General features: G+C 44.6%; 1 protein-coding gene across 1 annotated transcript in view; it reads left to right on the top strand.

Annotated features, from left to right (window-relative positions):
* The window catches only part of LOC113588926 (IgGFc-binding protein-like), a 77597-nt gene that overhangs the window by 11735 nt on the left and 42120 nt on the right, over nt 1-23742 (top strand). Inside the window, exons 18-63 of the mRNA XM_035525068.1 lie at nt 200-309; nt 458-733; nt 927-1022; nt 1127-1280; nt 1367-1620; nt 1737-1883; nt 1960-2539; nt 2648-3231; nt 3596-4160; nt 4291-4889; nt 5107-5662; nt 5899-6095; nt 6539-6748; nt 7031-7219; nt 7318-7607; nt 7893-8164; nt 8448-8557; nt 8706-8981; nt 9175-9270; nt 9375-9528; nt 9615-9868; nt 9985-10131; nt 10208-10787; nt 10896-11479; nt 11845-12409; nt 12540-13138; nt 13356-13911; nt 14148-14344; nt 14788-14997; nt 15280-15468; nt 15568-15857; nt 16143-16414; nt 16698-16807; nt 16956-17231; nt 17425-17520; nt 17625-17778; nt 17865-18118; nt 18235-18381; nt 18458-19037; nt 19146-19729; nt 20094-20658; nt 20789-21387; nt 21605-22160; nt 22397-22593; nt 23037-23246; nt 23529-23717. Of these exons, the coding sequence (XP_035380961.1) occupies nt 200-309; nt 458-733; nt 927-1022; nt 1127-1280; nt 1367-1620; nt 1737-1883; nt 1960-2539; nt 2648-3231; nt 3596-4160; nt 4291-4889; nt 5107-5662; nt 5899-6095; nt 6539-6748; nt 7031-7219; nt 7318-7607; nt 7893-8164; nt 8448-8557; nt 8706-8981; nt 9175-9270; nt 9375-9528; nt 9615-9868; nt 9985-10131; nt 10208-10787; nt 10896-11479; nt 11845-12409; nt 12540-13138; nt 13356-13911; nt 14148-14344; nt 14788-14997; nt 15280-15468; nt 15568-15857; nt 16143-16414; nt 16698-16807; nt 16956-17231; nt 17425-17520; nt 17625-17778; nt 17865-18118; nt 18235-18381; nt 18458-19037; nt 19146-19729; nt 20094-20658; nt 20789-21387; nt 21605-22160; nt 22397-22593; nt 23037-23246; nt 23529-23717 (14675 nt within the window). The remainder of the gene's footprint in view (nt 1-199; nt 310-457; nt 734-926; nt 1023-1126; nt 1281-1366; nt 1621-1736; nt 1884-1959; nt 2540-2647; nt 3232-3595; nt 4161-4290; nt 4890-5106; nt 5663-5898; nt 6096-6538; nt 6749-7030; nt 7220-7317; nt 7608-7892; nt 8165-8447; nt 8558-8705; nt 8982-9174; nt 9271-9374; nt 9529-9614; nt 9869-9984; nt 10132-10207; nt 10788-10895; nt 11480-11844; nt 12410-12539; nt 13139-13355; nt 13912-14147; nt 14345-14787; nt 14998-15279; nt 15469-15567; nt 15858-16142; nt 16415-16697; nt 16808-16955; nt 17232-17424; nt 17521-17624; nt 17779-17864; nt 18119-18234; nt 18382-18457; nt 19038-19145; nt 19730-20093; nt 20659-20788; nt 21388-21604; nt 22161-22396; nt 22594-23036; nt 23247-23528; nt 23718-23742) is intronic.

The raw sequence follows: 23742 nt of genomic DNA, 5'->3' as shown, positions 1-23742 counted from the left end.
ACTGTAGGTATACTCTGAACAAATGTGTGTGAGCGCCAAAAGTACTGTTCTTCTCTGCTAATTGACTCACAACTACAAGTTTGTACTGTTCTTTGAACTAGATTGTTAATGGAGATAAACAAATGTCTAAAAAGTTATTATTCTGAGCACTCAGTTTTATATGGTGACATTAAATCTTCCTTTATCTTTTGTGTCTCAGGGCCTTTCTATCCATTTGGAGTTGGAGACATAATGAGTGATGGACGCTCACCGGCTGTCTCTTTGGTGCAGCCGTTTTTATTCTTTGGAAAAACATACAGCCAAACATATGTAAATCAATCTAAATAAATTTTATACTTTTTAATGTTGGTGCTGTCTCAAGCTGTAATGTGTATGTCAATCTGATTTTTGTAGACTGTCATTGGTAAAGCAAAGGGCTTCTAATTCATGTGAAATATAATGTGGTTTTCTTCTGCAGATCAATGAGAACGGATACTTAACCTTTGATAATGTGTGGGACAGCTGTGTTTCTTACCCTTTCCCTCGTCATGGGGTGCCTGACATCATTGCTCCATTCTGGACATGCATTTTTCGAGGAAGAGGAGTCATCTCATATCGGCAGTACACTTCTGGCAGTGTTCTTACTCAAGCTACCCAAGATATTTACCAATACTTTGCTCAGCTGAGATTCAGAGCAACGTGGGTTTTTGTTACAACGTGGGCCAGAGTAGCTTACTATCCCAACTCAGGAACAGTAAGAAATGACTTTGAAAACTTTGGATGTCATGTGCTTAATTAAATCGTGAACTGAATTCCTGACTAGTGGTATCGAGAGAATTTTTTAAGTCAAAATGATAAACCGAAAGCTAGACTGAAAAATTGTACATGGACTAAGTTTAGTTAGATTTTAAAATATGTCTCACTTTTTAATCTTTTGTTTTTTCCAGGAACCATCTTTCCAAGTAGTTTTGATTTCAGATGGCCATCTCTCCTTTATACTGATGAACTATGGTCAGATTGCTCCAACAAGTATGTTGGTACAGGTGAGCACAATATGGGAATGAAAAGCTTAGAATGCCCTTATGTTTAAGGGTGATAATACATGCGGCATATATATGATTATTATATGCTGTGTGTCATTTGCTAGGCTGGTTATGGTACCGATGACGGGAGTTACAATTTCTCTATCCCTGGGTCATTTCAATACAACTACACAAGCTTCACAAACAGCAGCAACGTGAACGTGACAGGCAGATGGGCCTTCCGTGTAGACCAGGGATCACAAACATGTCTGTTTAATGGTAGTGTGCAATTTATGCATGTAAAATTTCTTGATAGATTCACAGTGAATTACTTCGGATCTAACTGAAATGTTTTGTTCTATCAGGTGGTACTGTGCCACAGAGAAGCTCTTTTTGGACAGATGCCTCTTGCCAGCAGAGATGCACCTGTAGCAGCAGGGGTCTCCAGTGCAGTTCACAGCCCTGCACCTTCTCTCAAGCCTGCCGTCCTGCTGCTTTCCAGTACAGCTGCCAAAACATTCAGCGCCAGACCTGTACCATCTCTGGGGACCCCCACTACTACACCTTTGACAATCAAATCTTTCATTTTCAAGGGACCTGCACCTACGTCCTGTCTGAGGTTTAGTTTTTAACACTGATTTTTATTTTTTTTGCGATTGGATGAGAGAAAACCATATTTAATATGAAGGAGTCTGTTTTAAAAGGATCTGAATATGAGATTGATTTTCTCTATAGGTTTGTGGCAGGGGATTACCATATTATCGCATTGAAGGCAAGAATGAGAATCGTGGTAGTACAAGTGTGGCATGGACACGCCTGGTCAGAGTATTTGTCTATAACGAAGAACTGGAACTAGTGAAAGATCATCAATATCAGGCCAAGGTCCGCATCATGACATTACATCAGTGTACTCTTTTGATTTTGTATATTACTCTAATTTCTACTGTTTTCTCTGCAGGTAAATGGAAGCTTTGCAGCAGCACCTTTCAGCCTCCACAATGGCTCCATTCAAGTTTATCAGTCTGGTTTCTCTGTGGCCATCAGTACTGATTTTGGATTGGTTGTTACATATGATTCAAATCACTATGTGACCATCAGTGTACCTTACGACTACCAGAATGCCACTTGTGGCCTGTGTGGCAACTTCAATCACCATCCAGAAGATGACTTCCGCACACCATCTGGACAGATCTTGAGTTCAGATCTGGACTTTGCAAACTCCTGGAAAGTACCAGGAGACATATATCCTGTCTGTCAGAACACTCGGTGTTCAGGTTTGGCTTGTTCATCTTGTACCACAGCTCAGACCAGTCTTTACAGGAGTGGAGCCTTCTGTGGAATCCTAGCAAATTCCAGTGGCCCTTTTTCCACTTGCCAATCAAGGCTGGCACCCCAGATATTTACAGAGAACTGTGTTTATGATCTTTGTGTGGGAGGAGGATACCAGCCAATCCTGTGCCAGGCACTCAACGTGTATGCTGCTCAGTGCCAGCAGCAGGGCATTCAGCTGGGCCAGTGGAGGAGACCAGGATTCTGTGGTAGGGGTCTTAATGGTTTTCCATATGTCATGAATAAGTGTACAGGATAGGAAATCGTTGTTCCAGCTTATCAAAATCCATAACCAATCTTTTTCCATTTACTTGCAGAAATCCCATGTCCTGCCCACAGTCACTTTGAAACCCAGGGAACAAGCTGCCCTGCGACCTGCAGTAACCCTTCTGCACCTTCAAGCTGCCCCTTGCCAAACCAGGAGAGCTGTATCTGTGATGCAGGGTATGTCCTGAGTGCTGGAGAATGTGTTCCTGAAGCTAACTGTGGCTGCACTTTTGAAGGACTCTACTATGCTGAAGGCCAGTCTGTGGTACTGGGTGCAGATTGTGGAAGACAGTGCGTTTGCAGCAATAGAGCAATGAGCTGCCAGAATCACCAGTGTGGTCGACAGGAGACGTGCGGATTGTATAACGGAGTAAGAGGTTGCAGACCCACCAGTTATTCCACCTGCTTGGTGGAAGGACTAGGCACATATCACACCTTTGATGGAGTGATGTTCAGTTATCCAGGAGCTTGTGGACTCACCCTGACTAGGGTAATGGGGCCATCCCAGCTACCAAACTTTGAAGTGACAGTGCAGAAAGTGCCCAGAGGTCCACAGGACTTTATTAGGGTGCTGAGGTTTGACGCAGAGGGAACTCAGGTCTCTATTGAGATGGCAGATGGAGGAAAAGCACAGGTAAGCTCACTTTTTACACTGGATACTAAATTATTTCAATGTTTTCTAATGGCATTTGTAGAACAATATTAACAATAGGATAACCACTGGACATAATACATCATCAAATTTATTTATATAGTGCTTTTTGCAACCGCTGTCACAAAGCAGCTTTACACATGTCTGAGTCCAAGCCCCCACTATGCAAGCCAAGGGTGACCGTGGCAAGGGAAAACTTCCTAGAGCTTGAGGAAGAAACCACATGAGGACTCAACGAGGGGGCCCAAAGACTCAACGAGCGGGCCCATCCTTAGCTGCTGGGCTACAGGTTTTTTTAGGATCTTGATCATAATCAACCATTTCTTGCCAACATTGTTTCCCCTAGGTGAGTGGACAAGTGGTTTCTCTTCCCTTCGCACTTGCCAGTGGTCGAATCCTTATCTACCACAGCAGTGTGAAAGGTATCATTATGGAGACAACCTTTGGTGTAATTGTGCGAGCAGACTGGCCACACCTAATCAGAATCACTGCACCCAGCACTTACAATGGCTCACTTGGTGGTCTGTGTGGGAATTTGAATGGCAACCAGGCAGACGAGTTTTACAGCCCAGTCGGAGTCTTGCTTAATGACTCACGGGTGTTTGGGGATAGCTGGCGAGATGGGTCCCTCTCAGCCTACTGCGTGGAGTCCGCAGGCATCTGGCAAACGGGATATTATCAGAATACCAGCCAATTCACACAGAACTGCAGCATCATGGCCTCAGCACGTGGACCATTTGCTCAGTGTCACAGCAGCCTGGACCCTAGGCAATGGGTAGCAGATTGCACCCATTCACTGGAACAGACCGGGGGAGCCAGAGAGTCCTTGTGCGAAGTGCTGAGAGGCTACTCTGTACTCTGCCAGCAAAATGGTATTAGAGTGGGAGAATGGAGAAATATCACAAAGTGTGGTGAGTACTGGACAACAGTGTAAAACAAACTAATCTTTGTTGTCATAGTACATCACTGCGTAGTAGTTGTCCACACTTGATAAAGTATTTCGAACAGCCAAAAGCTAACTAGATCTCTTTTTGATTACAGAGTTCCCCTGCCCAGTCAACAGCCACTATGAGTTGTGTGGCACTTCCTGCCCTGCTGCGTGCCCTAGTCTATCATTCCCCTTCCTGTGTACCCAGCACTGCCAGGAAGGATGTCAGTGTAACGATGGGTTCTTGCTAAGTGGAGAACGCTGTGTGCCCCCCACGGGCTGTGGCTGTCTCCATGAAGGGCGCTACAGGCAGGGTGGAGAGCGTTTCTGGTATGGCGAGCAGTGCCAGTCTTTGTGTGACTGTGACGGGACCACAGGTTTAGTTCACTGTGTCCCATCATCTTGCAGCGGTCAGGAAACCTGCAGTATTGTTGGGGGAGAATTCGGCTGCCATCCTCAACCCCGTGCCACGTGCTCTGCTTCAGGGGACCCCCACTACATCTCTTTCGATGGCCGCACATTTGACTTCCAGGGCACATGCCAATACATACTGGCAACTGTATGCAATAATACTCGACGACTACCGTACTTCCAGGTTTCAGCAAGGAATGAAGCATGGAATGGACTCCCAGTTTCAATCACTGCTGAAGTTTACGTCAATGTCTCAGGACATCTGTTGCACATCTCACGCGACATGCATGGCACTATTGAGGTAAGGAGGACAGCCACAGCTGGTGGATTAAGGAGATCCTCCATGAAAGTAATGGTCATCGTACATTATTAATTACCTTATACTAGCTGGAAGATGAAAGCAAATATTATGCACTGGAAGACATGTTGAACATGGGGGAATGGTTATAAGGCCATCATATATTGAGGCACATCCCTATGTTGTAATAATCTATATGGTTGGGCTTTCTCTTCATCAGATTGATAACGAGACCAGGCACCTTCCTGTCCTGCTTGATTCTGGCCGAGTGTCCATTTACTCCAGTGAACAGAACACTTTCATTTCAACTGACTTTGGCCTTAGTGTGAGTTATGATGGCTCATGGGTGGTGCGCATCACTGTGCCAGCAAATTACAGTGGAGTCACATGTGGTCTTTGCGGTAACTACAATGGCCAGACACGTGACGATTTCCTCACGCGTTCAGGTGCACTGGGCACTTCAGCTTCCCAGTTTGGAGCCAGCTGGAAAGTGCAGAATGACACACTGTGCAGTGATGGGTGTGGAGACTCCTGTCCATCATGTCCAGACCAAACTAGGGCACGGACTCAATGTGAGATCCTCAGAGACAGGCAGGGTCCCTTCGGCTTCTGCCATGCCTATGTGGGTCCTGAGGCCTACTTCAACAACTGTGCATTTGATGTTTGCCTCTCTGGGTACAGTAACGATGTTCTGTGCCGTTCCATCCAAACCTATGTCAGTGCCTGCCAGTCTGCCAAAGCAACTATCTACCCCTGGAGACAGAACACGACCTGCCGTAAGTCACTTGGTGCAAACCAGGAAAGAGCCTGCCTGCAGAGCACTGTCTTGCAAGTTTATGTGGTTTAAAATGAGGGATCCTCTGATGTATTGTCTGTCATACAGCCATATAAAATTCTTAAGAATTCTCACAGTATGTGGGACGTTATACACCTGTTATTGAGGTATATCTACTGTTGCACAGTAGGGTGATACAGCACAATGTGTTTCTTAATTCTGTCTTAAATTTCTCAGGCGTGGAGTGTCCCGTGAACAGCCACTACGAGCTGTGTGGTACAGACTGTGGGCACACCTGTGCCAGCAGCGTTGATGCTGTATGTGAGAGGACATGTTCAGAGGGCTGTTTCTGTAATGAAGGCTTCGTGAGGAGTGGAGGTCTCTGTGTACCAGTGGAACAGTGTGGCTGCTTGTACAATGGACTCTACTTTCATGTGGGTTCCTATATTTTGCAATTAATAATCTGCAAGTACATTAATAAATTTATACTAAATGACAATTTGTTCTAAAATGTGAACGATCCTAAAACTGATATATAACACCAAAGTCAATATATAACACTGCAGTCAATGCTCTGGGACACCTGCTCTCTTGATTTCTCTAAAGAACTTTGGCATAAAATCCACTTCTTGGTCACCTTGGCGACTTGATGACTATACCCTCTTCTGGCAAAACATGCCCAAATCATCATTACTCAATCTCCTATTGTAATGACTGCTGTGAGGTGTTTGTAATGATATTCTGCATTTGTTTTATACCAAACATGGCGTTGTGCAAAATGGCTGAACTTATCCACTTTGGTTTCTTTTGTCCAAAGGAGAGAAATTGTTTGGTGTGCTCTGAGGCAGCTTTGTAAATCCAAGGTGTTTTTTTCCAGATTGGCAATCAGTTCTGGACTCCAGGATGTTTTCAACATTGTGAGTGCTTTGCTCCTAATGACCTGCGCTGCCTCTCCACCTCCTGCTCTCCCACTGAGGAGTGTGCAGTCAGGAATGGCCAGCGTGGCTGCTACAGCCAAATGTCCTCCTGCATGGTGTGGGGGGACCCCCATTACCTCACCTTTGATGGAGCTCTGGCCACCTTTCAGGCAAGAATGAGCTGCTTCATGGCTCTCTTTTCATTAATATGATTCTATCTTTTAAAAAAGCAGATGATATAATCATAAATGTGTAATATATGTACTAAAGCAATCAAAAATACACAATCATATAAAATGGATAGAAAGCTCAAATAAAAAGAACATGGCTAAAATCTTACTCTAGTGGAGGTTAATCCATGAAGGCCTTCCATTTCGGGGAAAATGAGCCATTCAGTGAAACTGAACTGAAATCTACTACTCTGTAAAGTTCAATAATGTGTTTTTCTCCAGGGTACTTGTTCATATGAGATTTCTCAGACCTGTGGGTATGTGGATAATAATGAGCTGGGATTCCGTGTGGTGGCCACCAACATACACCGTGGGAACATGGCCGTGTCCTTTGTGTCTGCAGTGGATGTGTGGCTAAGTCAAGGAGCTCAGCACACACAGATTTCCATTGGACAAAATGGGAGAGTGAAGGTATTAATTAATATCATGCATTGTGCTCCCCTGCTTGTGAAATTCTGATATTTTTCCATCTCTCTGTTCTTATTAACTTTTTTTTTCCCCCTTTGTAGGTTGATGGGAATATTGTGAATTCATCTGCTTTTCAAATCAGTTATCTGGCAGAAGTTCATCAGGAGCTAAATTTTGTGGTTGTGAATGCATCAAGTAAGCTCCTGGTGTACTTTGATGGTCGTTCTACACTTTCAGTGAGACTGGGCCCAAGATTCCGTGGATCTGTTTGTGGAGTGTGTGGAAACAATAATGGAGACCCAACAGATGACAAGACTTTGCCCAGCGGAGCTCTGGCACCCAATGACACTGCTTTCGGAAACAGCTGGAAATCAAACACCAGCAGCCCAGGGTAGATACATTCTAACTCTATCTGGAAAAAACAGAACAATAAATGCATTCTTTGAAATGACAATACACAGATACAGGTGCACAATGTGTACCAATGTGTCCTTGTACAATGTGTGCAGGAACTCACAGTTGCTGTGACTAATTCAGCAACTGTTTCCAATAAACATGATATGTAGAGCAAATCCTGGAGACTACTTTATTTTGAAACAACATCATCCAAGTAAAATTCAGTTTTCAGTTTCACTGTCCCATGTAAAGTCCCTGACCATTCTGTGTTTTTTTCCAGGTGTGGTGCTACTGACCAGACAGCAGATCCTAATACTTGTCCCTTTAGACTGAGGTACTCTGACCTCTGCAGCATCATCACTAACACCAGTGGACCCTTCCACCTCTGCCATGGCCATGTCAACCCTGCCCCTTACTTCACTTCCTGTGTGTATGACCTTTGTGCCTACCCATCAACCAGTGACATGCTGTGTTCAGCTGTGGAGGCCTATCAGGCTGCTTGTGTCATGATGCAGCTCCAGATCTCAGACTGGCGTGCTGACCTGTCTTGCCGTAAGTCTTCCATACTTGCATAAATTGAGAGTCTGGTCTTAAATTTCAATTCAGAATATGAACTGAAAGGACATTGGGGGTTTTACTGTAGGTATACTCTGAACAAATGTGTGTGAGCGCCAAAAGTACTGTTCTTCTCTGCTAATTGACTCACAACTACAAGTTTGTACTGTTCTTTGAACTAGATTGTTAATGGAGATAAACAAATGTCTAAAAAGTTATTATTCTGAGCACTCAGTTTTATATGGTGACATTAAATCTTCCTTTATCTTTTGTGTCTCAGGGCCTTTCTATCCATTTGGAGTTGGAGACATAATGAGTGATGGACGCTCACCGGCTGTCTCTTTGGTGCAGCCGTTTTTATTCTTTGGAAAAACATACAGCCAAACATATGTAAATCAATCTAAATAAATTTTATACTTTTTAATGTTGGTGCTGTCTCAAGCTGTAATGTGTATGTCAATCTGATTTTTGTAGACTGTCATTGGTAAAGCAAAGGGCTTCTAATTCATGTGAAATATAATGTGGTTTTCTTCTGCAGATCAATGAGAACGGATACTTAACCTTTGATAATGTGTGGGACAGCTGTGTTTCTTACCCTTTCCCTCGTCATGGGGTGCCTGACATCATTGCTCCATTCTGGACATGCATTTTTCGAGGAAGAGGAGTCATCTCATATCGGCAGTACACTTCTGGCAGTGTTCTTACTCAAGCTACCCAAGATATTTACCAATACTTTGCTCAGCTGAGATTCAGAGCAACGTGGGTTTTTGTTACAACGTGGGCCAGAGTAGCTTACTATCCCAACTCAGGAACAGTAAGAAATGACTTTGAAAACTTTGGATGTCATGTGCTTAATTAAATCGTGAACTGAATTCCTGACTAGTGGTATCGAGAGAATTTTTTAAGTCAAAATGATAAACCGAAAGCTAGACTGAAAAATTGTACATGGACTAAGTTTAGTTAGATTTTAAAATATGTCTCACTTTTTAATCTTTTGTTTTTTCCAGGAACCATCTTTCCAAGTAGTTTTGATTTCAGATGGCCATCTCTCCTTTATACTGATGAACTATGGTCAGATTGCTCCAACAAGTATGTTGGTACAGGTGAGCACAATATGGGAATGAAAAGCTTAGAATGCCCTTATGTTTAAGGGTGATAATACATGCGGCATATATATGATTATTATATGCTGTGTGTCATTTGCTAGGCTGGTTATGGTACCGATGACGGGAGTTACAATTTCTCTATCCCTGGGTCATTTCAATACAACTACACAAGCTTCACAAACAGCAGCAACGTGAACGTGACAGGCAGATGGGCCTTCCGTGTAGACCAGGGATCACAAACATGTCTGTTTAATGGTAGTGTGCAATTTATGCATGTAAAATTTCTTGATAGATTCACAGTGAATTACTTCGGATCTAACTGAAATGTTTTGTTCTATCAGGTGGTACTGTGCCACAGAGAAGCTCTTTTTGGACAGATGCCTCTTGCCAGCAGAGATGCACCTGTAGCAGCAGGGGTCTCCAGTGCAGTTCACAGCCCTGCACCTTCTCTCAAGCCTGCCGTCCTGCTGCTTTCCAGTACAGCTGCCAAAACATTCAGCGCCAGACCTGTACCATCTCTGGGGACCCCCACTACTACACCTTTGACAATCAAATCTTTCATTTTCAAGGGACCTGCACCTACGTCCTGTCTGAGGTTTAGTTTTTAACACTGATTTTTATTTTTTTTGCGATTGGATGAGAGAAAACCATATTTAATATGAAGGAGTCTGTTTTAAAAGGATCTGAATATGAGATTGATTTTCTCTATAGGTTTGTGGCAGGGGATTACCATATTATCGCATTGAAGGCAAGAATGAGAATCGTGGTAGTACAAGTGTGGCATGGACACGCCTGGTCAGAGTATTTGTCTATAACGAAGAACTGGAACTAGTGAAAGATCATCAATATCAGGCCAAGGTCCGCATCATGACATTACATCAGTGTACTCTTTTGATTTTGTATATTACTCTAATTTCTACTGTTTTCTCTGCAGGTAAATGGAAGCTTTGCAGCAGCACCTTTCAGCCTCCACAATGGCTCCATTCAAGTTTATCAGTCTGGTTTCTCTGTGGCCATCAGTACTGATTTTGGATTGGTTGTTACATATGATTCAAATCACTATGTGACCATCAGTGTACCTTACGACTACCAGAATGCCACTTGTGGCCTGTGTGGCAACTTCAATCACCATCCAGAAGATGACTTCCGCACACCATCTGGACAGATCTTGAGTTCAGATCTGGACTTTGCAAACTCCTGGAAAGTACCAGGAGACATATATCCTGTCTGTCAGAACACTCGGTGTTCAGGTTTGGCTTGTTCATCTTGTACCACAGCTCAGACCAGTCTTTACAGGAGTGGAGCCTTCTGTGGAATCCTAGCAAATTCCAGTGGCCCTTTTTCCACTTGCCAATCAAGGCTGGCACCCCAGATATTTACAGAGAACTGTGTTTATGATCTTTGTGTGGGAGGAGGATACCAGCCAATCCTGTGCCAGGCACTCAACGTGTATGCTGCTCAGTGCCAGCAGCAGGGCATTCAGCTGGGCCAGTGGAGGAGACCAGGATTCTGTGGTAGGGGTCTTAATGGTTTTCCATATGTCATGAATAAGTGTACAGGATAGGAAATCGTTGTTCCAGCTTATCAAAATCCATAACCAATCTTTTTCCATTTACTTGCAGAAATCCCATGTCCTGCCCACAGTCACTTTGAAACCCAGGGAACAAGCTGCCCTGCGACCTGCAGTAACCCTTCTGCACCTTCAAGCTGCCCCTTGCCAAACCAGGAGAGCTGTATCTGTGATGCAGGGTATGTCCTGAGTGCTGGAGAATGTGTTCCTGAAGCTAACTGTGGCTGCACTTTTGAAGGACTCTACTATGCTGAAGGCCAGTCTGTGGTACTGGGTGCAGATTGTGGAAGACAGTGCGTTTGCAGCAATAGAGCAATGAGCTGCCAGAATCACCAGTGTGGTCGACAGGAGACGTGCGGATTGTATAACGGAGTAAGAGGTTGCAGACCCACCAGTTATTCCACCTGCTTGGTGGAAGGACTAGGCACATATCACACCTTTGATGGAGTGATGTTCAGTTATCCAGGAGCTTGTGGACTCACCCTGACTAGGGTAATGGGGCCATCCCAGCTACCAAACTTTGAAGTGACAGTGCAGAAAGTGCCCAGAGGTCCACAGGACTTTATTAGGGTGCTGAGGTTTGACGCAGAGGGAACTCAGGTCTCTATTGAGATGGCAGATGGAGGAAAAGCACAGGTAAGCTCACTTTTTACACTGGATACTAAATTATTTCAATGTTTTCTAATGGCATTTGTAGAACAATATTAACAATAGGATAACCACTGGACATAATACATCATCAAATTTATTTATATAGTGCTTTTTGCAACCGCTGTCACAAAGCAGCTTTACACATGTCTGAGTCCAAGCCCCCACTATGCAAGCCAAGGGTGACCGTGGCAAGGGAAAACTTCCTAGAGCTTGAGGAAGAAACCACATGAGGACTCAACGAGGGGGCCCAAAGACTCAACGAGCGGGCCCATCCTTAGCTGCTGGGCTACAGGTTTTTTTTAGGATCTTGATCATAATCAACCATTTCTTGCCAACATTGTTTCCCCTAGGTGAGTGGACAAGTGGTTTCTCTTCCCTTCGCACTTGCCAGTGGTCGAATCCTTATCTACCACAGCAGTGTGAAAGGTATCATTATGGAGACAACCTTTGGTGTAATTGTGCGAGCAGACTGGCCACACCTAATCAGAATCACTGCACCCAGCACTTACAATGGCTCACTTGGTGGTCTGTGTGGGAATTTGAATGGCAACCAGGCAGACGAGTTTTACAGCCCAGTCGGAGTCTTGCTTAATGACTCACGGGTGTTTGGGGATAGCTGGCGAGATGGGTCCCTCTCAGCCTACTGCGTGGAGTCCGCAGGCATCTGGCAAACGGGATATTATCAGAATACCAGCCAATTCACACAGAACTGCAGCATCATGGCCTCAGCACGTGGACCATTTGCTCAGTGTCACAGCAGCCTGGACCCTAGGCAATGGGTAGCAGATTGCACCCATTCACTGGAACAGACCGGGGGAGCCAGAGAGTCCTTGTGCGAAGTGCTGAGAGGCTACTCTGTACTCTGCCAGCAAAATGGTATTAGAGTGGGAGAATGGAGAAATATCACAAAGTGTGGTGAGTACTGGACAACAGTGTAAAACAAACTAATCTTTGTTGTCATAGTACATCACTGCGTAGTAGTTGTCCACACTTGATAAAGTATTTCGAACAGCCAAAAGCTAACTAGATCTCTTTTTGATTACAGAGTTCCCCTGCCCAGTCAACAGCCACTATGAGTTGTGTGGCACTTCCTGCCCTGCTGCGTGCCCTAGTCTATCATTCCCCTTCCTGTGTACCCAGCACTGCCAGGAAGGATGTCAGTGTAACGATGGGCTCTTGCTAAGTGGAGAACGCTGTGTGCCCCCCACGGGCTGTGGCTGTCTCCATGAAGGGCGCTACAGGCAGGGTGGAGAGCGTTTCTGGTATGGCGAGCAGTGCCAGTCTTTGTGTGACTGTGACGGGACCACAGGTTTAGTTCACTGTGTCCCATCATCTTGCAGCGGTCAGGAAACCTGCAGTATTGTTGGGGGAGAATTCGGCTGCCATCCTCAACCCCGTGCCACGTGCTCTGCTTCAGGGGACCCCCACTACATCTCTTTCGATGGCCGCACATTTGACTTCCAGGGCACATGCCAATACATACTGGCAACTGTATGCAATAATACTCGACGACTACCGTACTTCCAGGTTTCAGCAAGGAATGAAGCATGGAATGGACTCCCAGTTTCAATCACTGCTGAAGTTTACGTCAATGTCTCAGGACATCTGTTGCACATCTCACGCGACATGCATGGCACTATTGAGGTAAGGAGGACAGCCACAGCTGGTGGATTAAGGAGATCCTCCATGAAAGTAATGGTCATCGTACATTATTAATTACCTTATACTAGCTGGAAGATGAAAGCAAATATTATGCACTGGAAGACATGTTGAACATGGGGGAATGGTTATAAGGCCATCATATATTGAGGCACATCCCTATGTTGTAATAATCTATATGGTTGGGCTTTCTCTTCATCAGATTGATAACGAGACCAGGCACCTTCCTGTCCTGCTTGATTCTGGCCGAGTGTCCATTTACTCCAGTGAACAGAACACTTTCATTTCAACTGACTTTGGCCTTAGTGTGAGTTATGATGGCTCATGGGTGGTGCGCATCACTGTGCCAGCAAATTACAGTGGAGTCACATGTGGTCTTTGCGGTAACTACAATGGCCAGACACGTGACGATTTCCTCACGCGTTCAGGTGCACTGGGCACTTCAGCTTCCCAGTTTGGAGCCAGCTGGAAAGTGCAGAATGACACACTGTGCAGTGATGGGTGTGGAGACTCCTGTCCATCATGTCCAGACCAAACTAGGGCACGGACTCAATGTGAGATCCTCAGAGACAGGCAGGGTCCCTTCGGCTTCTGCCATGCCTATGTGGGTCCTGAGGCCTACTTCAACAACTGTGCATTTGATGTTTGCCTCTCTGGGTACAGTAACGATGTTCTGTGCCGTTCCATCCAAACCTATGTCAGTGCCTGCCAGTCTGCCAAAGCAACTATCTACCCCTGGAGACAGAACACGACCTGCCGTAAGTCACTTGGTGCAAACCAGGAAAGAGCCTGCCTGCAGAGCACTGTCTTGCAAGTTTATGTGGTTTAAAATGAGGGATCCTCTGATGTATTGTCTGTCATACAGCCATATAAAATTCTTAAGAATTCTCACAGTATGTGGGACGTTATACACCTGTTATTGAGGTATATCTACTGTTGCACAGTAGGGTGATACAGCACAATGTGTTTCTTAATTCTGTCTTAAATTTCTCAGGCGTGGAGTGTCCCGTGAACAGCCACTACGAGCTGTGTGGTACAGACTGTGGGCACACCTGTGCCAGCAGCGTTGATGCTGTATGTGAGAGGACATGTTCAGAGGGCTGTTTCTGTAATGAAGGCTTCGTGAGGAGTGGAGGTCTCTGTGTACCAGTGGAACAGTGTGGCTGCTTGTACAATGGACTCTACTTTCATGTGGGTTCCTATATTTTGCAATTAATAATCTGCAAGTACATTAATAAATTTATACTAAATGACAATTTGTTCTAAAATGTGAACGATCCTAAAACTGATATATAACACCAAAGTCAATATATAACACTGCAGTCAATGCTCTGGGACACCTGCTCTCTTGATTTCTCTAAAGAACTTTGGCATAAAATCCACTTCTTGGTCACCTTGGCGACTTGATGACTATACCCTCTTCTGGCAAAACATGCCCAAATCATCATTACTCAATCTCCTATTGTAATGACTGCTATGAGGTGTTTGTAATGATATTCTGCATTTGTTTTATACCAAACATGGCGTTGTGCAAAATGGCTGAACTTATCCACTTTGGTTTCTTTTGTCCAAAGGAGAGAAATTGTTTGGTGTGCTCTGAGGCAGCTTTGTAAATCCAAGGTGTTTTTTTCCAGATTGGCAATCAGTTCTGGACTCCAGGATGTTTTCAACATTGTGAGTGCTTTGCTCCTAATGACCTGCGCTGCCTCTCCACCTCCTGCTCTCCCACTGAGGAGTGTGCAGTCAGGAATGGCCAGCGTGGCTGCTACAGCCAAATGTCCTCCTGCATGGTGTGGGGGGACCCCCATTACCTCACCTTTGATGGAGCTCTGGCCACCTTTCAGGCAAGAATGAGCTGCTTCATGGCTCTCTTTTCATTAATATGATTCTATCTTTTAAAAAAGCAGATGATATAATCATAAATGTGTAATATATGTACTAAAGCAATCAAAAATACACAATCATATAAAATGGATAGAAAGCTCAAATAAAAAGAACATGGCTAAAATCTTACTCTAGTGGAGGTTAATCCATGAAGGCCTTCCATTTCGGGGAAAATGAGCCATTCAGTGAAACTGAACTGAAATCTACTACTCTGTAAAGTTCAATAATGTGTTTTTCTCCAGGGTACTTGTTCATATGAGATTTCTCAGACCTGTGGGTATGTGGATAATAATGAGCTGGGATTCCGTGTGGTGGCCACCAACATACACCGTGGGAACATGGCCGTGTCCTTTGTGTCTGCAGTGGATGTGTGGCTAAGTCAAGGAGCTCAGCACACACAGATTTCCATTGGACAAAATGGGAGAGTGAAGGTATTAATTGATATCATGCATTGTGCTCCCCTGCTTGTGAAATTCTGATATTTTTCCATCTCTCTGTTCTTATTAACTTTTTTTTTTTCCCCTTTGTAGGTTGATGGGAATATTGTGAATTCATCTGCTTTTCAAATCAGTTATCTGGCAGAAGTTCATCAGGAGCTAAATTTTGTGGTTGTGAATGCATCAAGTAAGCTCCTGGTGTACTTTGATGGTCGTTCTACACTTTCAGTGAGACTGGGCCCAAGATTCCGTGGATCTGTTTGTGGAGTGTGTGGAAACAATAATGGAGACCCAACAGATGACAAGACTTTGCCCAGCGGAGCTCTGGCACCCAATGACACTGCTTTCGGAAACAGCTGGAAATCAAACACCAGCAGCCCAGGGTAGATACATTCTAACTCTATCTGGAAAAAACAGAACAATAAATGCATTCTTTGAAATGACAATACACAGATACAGGTGCACAATGTGTACCAATGTGTCCTTGTACAATGTGTGCAGGAACTCACAGTTGCTATGACTAATTCAGCAACTGTTTCCAATAAACATGATATGTAGAGCAAATCCTGGAGACTACTTTATTTTGAAACAACATCATCCAAGTAAAATTCAGTTTTCAGTTTCACTGTCCCATGTAAAGTCCCTGACCATTCTGTGTTTTTTTCCAGGTGTGGTGCTACTGACCAGACAGCAGATCCTAATACTTGTCCCTTTAGACTGAGGTACTCTGACCTCTGCAGCATCATCACTAACACCAGTGGACCCTTCCACCTCTGCCATGGCCATGTCAACCCTGCCCCTTACTTCACTTCCTGTGTTTATGACCTTTGTGCCTACCCATCAACCAGTGACATGCTGTGTTCAGCTGTGGAGGCCTATCAGGCTGCTTGTGTCATGATGCAGCTCCAGATCTCAGACTGGCGTGCTGACCTGTCTTGCCGTAAGTCTTCCATACTTGCATAAATTGAGAGTCTGGTCTTAAATTTCAATTCAGAACATGAACTGAAAGGACATTGGGGGTTTTACTGTAGGTATACTCTGAACAAATGTGTGTGAGCGCCAAAAGTACTGTTCTTCTCTGCTAATTGACTCACAACTACAAGTTTGTACTGTTCTTTGAACTAGATTGTTAATGGAGATAAACAAATGTCTAAAAAGTTATTATTCTGAGCACTCAGTTTTATATGGTGACATTAAATCTTCCTTTATCTTTTGTGTCTCAGGGCCTTTCTATCCATTTGGAGTTGGAGACATAATGAGTGATGGACGCTCACCGGCTGTCTCTTTGGTGCAGCCGTTTTTATTCTTTGGAAAAACATACAGCCAAACATATGTAAATCAATCTAAATAAATTTTATACTTTTTAATGTTGGTGCTGTCTCAAGCTGTAATGTGTATGTCAATCTGATTTTTGTAGACTGTCATTGGTAAAGCAAAGGGCTTCTAATTCATGTGAAATATAATGTGATTTTCTTCTGCAGATCAATGAGAACGGATACTTAACCTTTGATAATGTGTGGGACAGCTGTGTTTCTTACCCTTTCCCTCGTCATGGGGTGCCTGACATCATTGCTCCATTCTGGACATGCATTTTTCGAGGAAGAGGAGTCATCTCATATCGGCAGTACACTTCTGGCAGTGTTCTTACTCAAGCTACCCAAGATATTTACCAATACTTTGCTCAGCTGAGATTCAGAGCAACGTGGGTTTTTGTTACAACGTGGGCCAGAGTAGCTTACTATCCCAACTCAGGAACAGTAAGAAATGACTTTGAAAACTTTGGATGTCATGTGCTTAATTAAATCGTGAACTGAATTCCTGACTAGTGGTATCGAGAGAATTTTTTAAGTCAAAATGATAAACCGAAAGCTAGACTGAAAAATTGTACATGGACTAAGTTTAGTTAGATTTTAAAATATGTCTCACTTTTTAATCTTTTGTTTTTTCCAGGAACCATCTTTCCAAGTAGTTTTGATTTCAGATGGCCATCTCTCCTTTATACTGATGAACTATGGTCAGATTGCTCCAACAAGTATGTTGGTACAGGTGAGCACAATATGGGAATGAAAAGCTTAGAATGCCCTTATGTTTAAGGGTGATAATACATGCGGCATATATATGATTATTATATGCTGTGTGTCATTTGCTAGGCTGGTTATGGTACCGATGACGGGAGTTACAATTTCTCTATTCCTGGGTCATTTCAATACAACTACACAAGCTTCACAAACAGCAGCAACGTGAACGTGACAGGCAGATGGGCCTTCCGTGTAGACCAGGGATCACAAACATGTCTGTTTAATGGTAGTGTGCAATTTATGCATGTAAAATTTCTTGATAGATTCACAGTGAATTACTTCGGATCTAACTGAAATGTTTTGTTCTATCAGGTGGTACTGTGCCACAGAGAAGCTCTTTTTGGACAGATGCCTCTTGCCAGCAGAGATGCACCTGTAGCAGCAGGGGTCTCCAGTGCAGTTCACAGCCCTGCACCTTCTCTCAAGCCTGCCGTCCTGCTGCTTTCCAGTACAGCTGCCAAAACATTCAGCGCCAGACCTGTACCATCTCTGGGGACCCCCACTACTACACCTTTGACAATCAAATCTTTCATTTTCAAGGGACCTGCACCTACGTCCTGTCTGAGGTTTAGTTTTTAACACTGATTTTTATTTTTTTTGCGATTGGATGAGAGAAAACCATATTTAATATGAAGGAGTCTGTTTTAAAAGGATCTGAATATGAGATTGATTTTCTCTATAGGTTTGTGGCAGGGGATTACCATATTATCGCATTGAAGGCAAGAATGAGAATCGTGGTAGTACAAGTGTGGCATGGACACGCCTGGTCAGAGTATTTGTCTATAACGAAGAACTGGAACTAGTGAAAGATCATCAATATCAGGCCAAGGTCCGCATCATGACATTACATCAGTGTACTCTTTTGATTTTGTATATTACTCTAATTTCTACTGTTTTCTCTGCAGGTAAATGGAAGCTTTGCAGCAGCACCTTTCAGCCTCCACAATGGCTCCATTCAAGTTTATCAGTCTGGTTTCTCTGTGGCCATCAGTACTGATTTTGGATTGGTTGTTACATATGATTCAAATCACTATGTGACCATCAGTGTACCTTACGACTACCAGAATGCCACTTGTGGCCTGTGTGGCAACTTCAATCACCATCCAGAAGATGACTTCCGCACACCATCTGGACAGATCTTGAGTTCAGATCTGGACTTTGCAAACTCCTGGAAAGTACCAGGAGACATATATCCTGTCTGTCAGAACACTCGGTGTTCAGGTTTGGCTTGTTCATCTTGTACCACAGCTCAGACCAGTCTTTACAGGAGTGGAGCCTTCTGTGGAATCCTAGCAAATTCCAGTGGCCCTTTTTCCACTTGCCAATCAAGGCTGGCACCCCAGATATTTACAGAGAACTGTGTTTATGATCTTTGTGTGGGAGGAGGATACCAGCCAATCCTGTGCCAGGCACTCAACGTGTATGCTGCTCAGTGCCAGCAGCAGGGCATTCAGCTGGGCCAGTGGAGGAGACCAGGATTCTGTGGTAGGGGTCTTAATGGTTTTCCATATGTCATGAATAAGTGTACAGGATAGGAAATCGTTGTTCCAGCTTATCAAAATCCATAACCAATCTTTTTCCATTTACTTGCAGAAATCCCATGTCCTGCCCACAGTCACTTTGAAACCCAGGGAACAAGCTGCCCTGCGACCTGCAGTAACCCTTCTGCACCTTCAAGCTGCCCCTTGCCAAACCAGGAGAGCTGTATCTGTGATGCAGGGTATGTCCTGAGTGCTGGAGAATGTGTTCCTGAAGCTAACTGTGGCTGCACTTTTGAAGGACTCTACTATGCTGAAGGCCAGTCTGTGGTACTGGGTGCAGATTGTGGAAGACAGTGCGTTTGCAGCAATAGAGCAATGAGCTGCCAGAATCACCAGTGTGGTCGACAGGAGACGTGCGGATTGTATAACGGAGTAAGAGGTTGCAGACCCACCAGTTATTCCACCTGCTTGGTGGAAGGACTAGGCACATATCACACCTTTGATGGAGTGATGTTCAGTTATCCAGGAGCTTGTGGACTCACCCTGACTAGGGTAATGGGGCCATCCCAGCTACCAAACTTTGAAGTGACAGTGCAGAAAGTGCCCAGAGGTCCACAGGACTTTATTAGGGTGCTGAGGTTTGACGCAGAGGGAACTCAGGTCTCTATTGAGATGGCAGATGGAGGAAAAGCACAGGTAAGCTCACTTTTTACACTGGATACTAAATTATTTCAATGTTTTCTAATGGCATTTGTAGAACAATATTAACAATAGGATAACCACTGGACATAATACATCATCAAATTTATTTATATAGTGCTTTTTACAACCGCTGTCACAAAGCAGCTTTACACATGTCTGAGTCCAAGCCCCCACTATGCAAGCCAAGGGTGACCGTGGCAAGGGAAAACTTCCTAGAGCTTGAGGAAGAAACCACATGAGGACTCAACGAGGGGGCCCAAAGACTCAACGAGCGGGCCCATCCTTAGCTGCTGGGCTACAGGTTTTTTTAGGATCTTGATCATAATCAACCATTTCTTGCCAACATTGTTTCCCCTAGGTGAGTGGACAAGTGGTTTCTCTTCCCTTCGCACTTGCCAGTGGTCGAATCCTTATCTACCACAGCAGTGTGAAAGGTATCATTATGGAGACAACCTTTGGTGTAATTGTGCGAGCAGACTGGCCACACCTAATCAGAATCACTGCACCCAGCACTTACAATGGCTCACTTGGTGGTCTGTGTGGGAATTTGAATGGCAACCAGGCAGACGAGTTTTACAGCCCAGTCGGAGTCTTGCTTAATGACTCACGGGGGTTTGGGGATAGCTGGCGAGATGGGTCCCTCTCAGCCTACTGCATGGAGTCCGCAGGCATCTGGCAAACGGGATATTATCAGAATACCAGCCAATTCACACAGAACTGCAGCATCATGGCCTCAGCACGTGGACCATTTGCTCAGTGTCACAGCAGCCTGGACCCTAGGCAATGGGTAGCAGATTGCACCCATTCACTGGAACAGACCGGGGGAGCCAGAGAGTCCTTGTGCGAAGTGCTGAGAGGCTACTCTGTACTCTGCCAGCAAAATGGTATTAGAGTGGGAGAATGGAGAAATATCACAAAGTGTGGTGAGTACTGGACAACAGTGTAAAACAAACTAATCTTTGTTGTCATAGTACATCACTGCGTAGTAGTTGTCCACACTTGATAAAGTATTTCGAACAGCCAAAAGCTAACTAGATCTCTTTTTGATTACAGAGTTCCCCTGCCCAGTCAACAGCCACTATGAGTTGTGTGGCACTTCCTGCCCTGCTGCGTGCCCTAGTCTATCATTCCCCTTCCTGTGTACCCAGCACTGCCAGGAAGGATGTCAGTGTAACGATGGGCTCTTGCTAAGTGGAGAACGCTGTGTGCCCCCCACGGGCTGTGGCTGTCTCCATGAAGGGCGCTACAGGCAGGGTGGAGAGCGTTTCTGGTATGGCGAGCAGTGCCAGTCTTTGTGTGACTGTGACGGGACCACAGGTTTAGTTCACTGTGTCCCATCATCTTGCAGCGGTCAGGAAACCTGCAGTATTGTTGGGGGAGAATTCGGCTGCCATCCTCAACCCCGTGCCACGTGCTCTGCTTCAGGGGACCCCCACTACATCTCTTTCGATGGCCGCACATTTGACTTCCAGGGCACATGCCAATACATACTGGCAACTGTATGCAATAATACTCGACGACTACCGTACTTCCAGGTTTCAGCAAGGAATGAAGCATGGAATGGACTCCCAGTTTCAATCACTGCTGAAGTTTACGTCAATGTCTCAGGACATCTGTTGCACATCTCACGCGACATGCATGGCACTATTGAGGTAAGGAGGACAGCCACAGCTGGTGGATTAAGGAGATCCTCCATGAAAGTAATGGTCATCGTACATTATTAATTACCTTATACTAGCTGGAAGATGAAAGCAAATATTATGCACTGGAAGACATGTTGAACATGGGGGAATGGTTATAAGGCCATCATATATTGAGGCACATCCCTATGTTGTAATAATCTATATGGTTGGGCTTTCTCTTCATCAGATTGATAACGAGACCAGGCACCTTCCTGTCCTGCTTGATTCTGGCCGAGTGTCCATTTACTCCAGTGAACAGAACACTTTCATTTCAACTGACTTTGGCCTTAGTGTGAGTTATGATGGCTCATGGGTGGTGCGCATCACTGTGCCAGCAAATTACAGTGGAGTCACATGTGGTCTTTGCGGTAACTACAATGGCCAGACACGTGACGATTTCCTCACGCGTTCAGGTGCACTGGGCACTTCAGCTTCCCAGTTTGGAGCCAGCTGGAAAGTGCAGAATGACACACTGTGCAGTGATGGGTGTGGAGACTCCTGTCCATCATGTCCAGACCAAACTAGGGCACGGACTCAATGTGAGATCCTCAGAGACAGGCAGGGTCCCTTCGGCTTCTGCCATGCCTATGTGGGTCCTGAGGCCTACTTCAACAACTGTGCATTTGATGTTTGCCTCTCTGGGTACAGTAACGATGTTCTGTGCCGTTCCATCCAAACCTATGTCAGTGCCTGCCAGTCTGCCAAAGCAACTATCTACCCCTGGAGACAGAACACGACCTGCCGTAAGTCACTTGGTGCAAACCAGGAAAGAGCCTGCCTGCAGAGCACTGTCTTGCAAGTTTATGTGGTTTAAAATGAGGGATCCTCTGATGTATTGTCTGTCATACAGCCATATAAAATTCTTAAGAATTCTCACAGTATGTGGGACGTTATACACCTGTTATTGAGGTATATCTACTGTTGCACAGTAGGGTGATACAGCACAATGTGTTTCTTAATTCTGTCTTAAATTTCTCAGGCGTGGAGTGTCCCGTGAACAGCCACTACGAGCTGTGTGGTACAGACTGTGGGCACACCTGTGCCAGCAGCGTTGATGCTGTATGTGAGAGGACATGTTCAGAGGGCTGTTTCTGTAATGAAGGCTTCGTGAGGAGTGGAGGTCTCTGTGTACCAGTGGAACAGTGTGGCTGCTTGTACAATGGACTCTACTTTCATGTGGGTTCCTATATTTTGCAATTAATAATCTGCAAGTACATTAATAAATTTATACTAAATGACAATTTGTTCTAAAATGTGAACGATCCTAAAACTGATATATAACACCAAAGTCAATATATAACACTGCAGTCAATGCTCTGGGACACCTGCTCTCTTGATTTCTCTAAAGAACTTTGGCATAAAATCCACTTCTTGGTCACCTTGGCGACTTGATGACTATACCCTCTTCTGGCAAAACATGCCCAAATCATCATTACTCAATCTCCTATTGTAATGACTGCTATGAGGTGTTTGTAATGATATTCTGCATTTGTTTTATACCAAACATGGCGTTGTGCAAAATGGCTGAACTTATCCACTTTGGTTTCTTTTGTCCAAAGGAGAGAAATTGTTTGGTGTGCTCTGAGGCAGCTTTGTAAATCCAAGGTGTTTTTTTCCAGATTGGCAATCAGTTCTGGACTCCAGGATGTTTTCAACATTGTGAGTGCTTTGCTCCTAATGACCTGCGCTGCCTCTCCACCTCCTGCTCTCCCACTGAGGAGTGTGCAGTCAGGAATGGCCAGCGTGGCTGCTACAGCCAAATGTCCTCCTGCATGGTGTGGGGGGACCCCCATTACCTCACCTTTGATGGAGCTCTGGCCACCTTTCAGGCAAGAATGAGCTGCTTCATGGCTCTCTTTTCATTAATATGATTCTATCTTTTAAAAAAGCAGATGATATAATCATAAATGTGTAATATATGTACTAAAGCAATCAAAAATACACAATCATATAAAATGGATAGAAAGCTCAAATAAAAAGAACATGGCTAAAATCTTACTCTAGTGGAGGTTAATCCATGAAGGCCTTCCATTTCGGGGAAAATGAGCCATTCAGTGAAACTGAACTGAAATCTACTACTCTGTAAAGTTCAATAATGTGTTTTTCTCCAGGGTACTTGTTCATATGAGATTTCTCAGACCTGTGGGTATGTGGATAATAATGAGCTGGGATTCCGTGTGGTGGCCACCAACATACACCGTGGGAACATGGCCGTGTCCTTTGTGTCTGCAGTGGATGTGTGGCTAAGTCAAGGAGCTCAGCACACACAGATTTCCATTGGACAAAATGGGAGAGTGAAGGTATTAATTGATATCATGCATTGTG

The sequence above is a fragment of the Electrophorus electricus genome, chromosome 4 (assembly GCF_013358815.1).
Source record: "Electrophorus electricus isolate fEleEle1 chromosome 4, fEleEle1.pri, whole genome shotgun sequence".
NCBI lineage: Eukaryota > Metazoa > Chordata > Actinopteri > Gymnotiformes > Gymnotidae > Electrophorus > Electrophorus electricus.
Note: the sequence above shows the minus strand (reverse complement) of the source record. Positions and strands in the feature narration are given on the sequence as shown.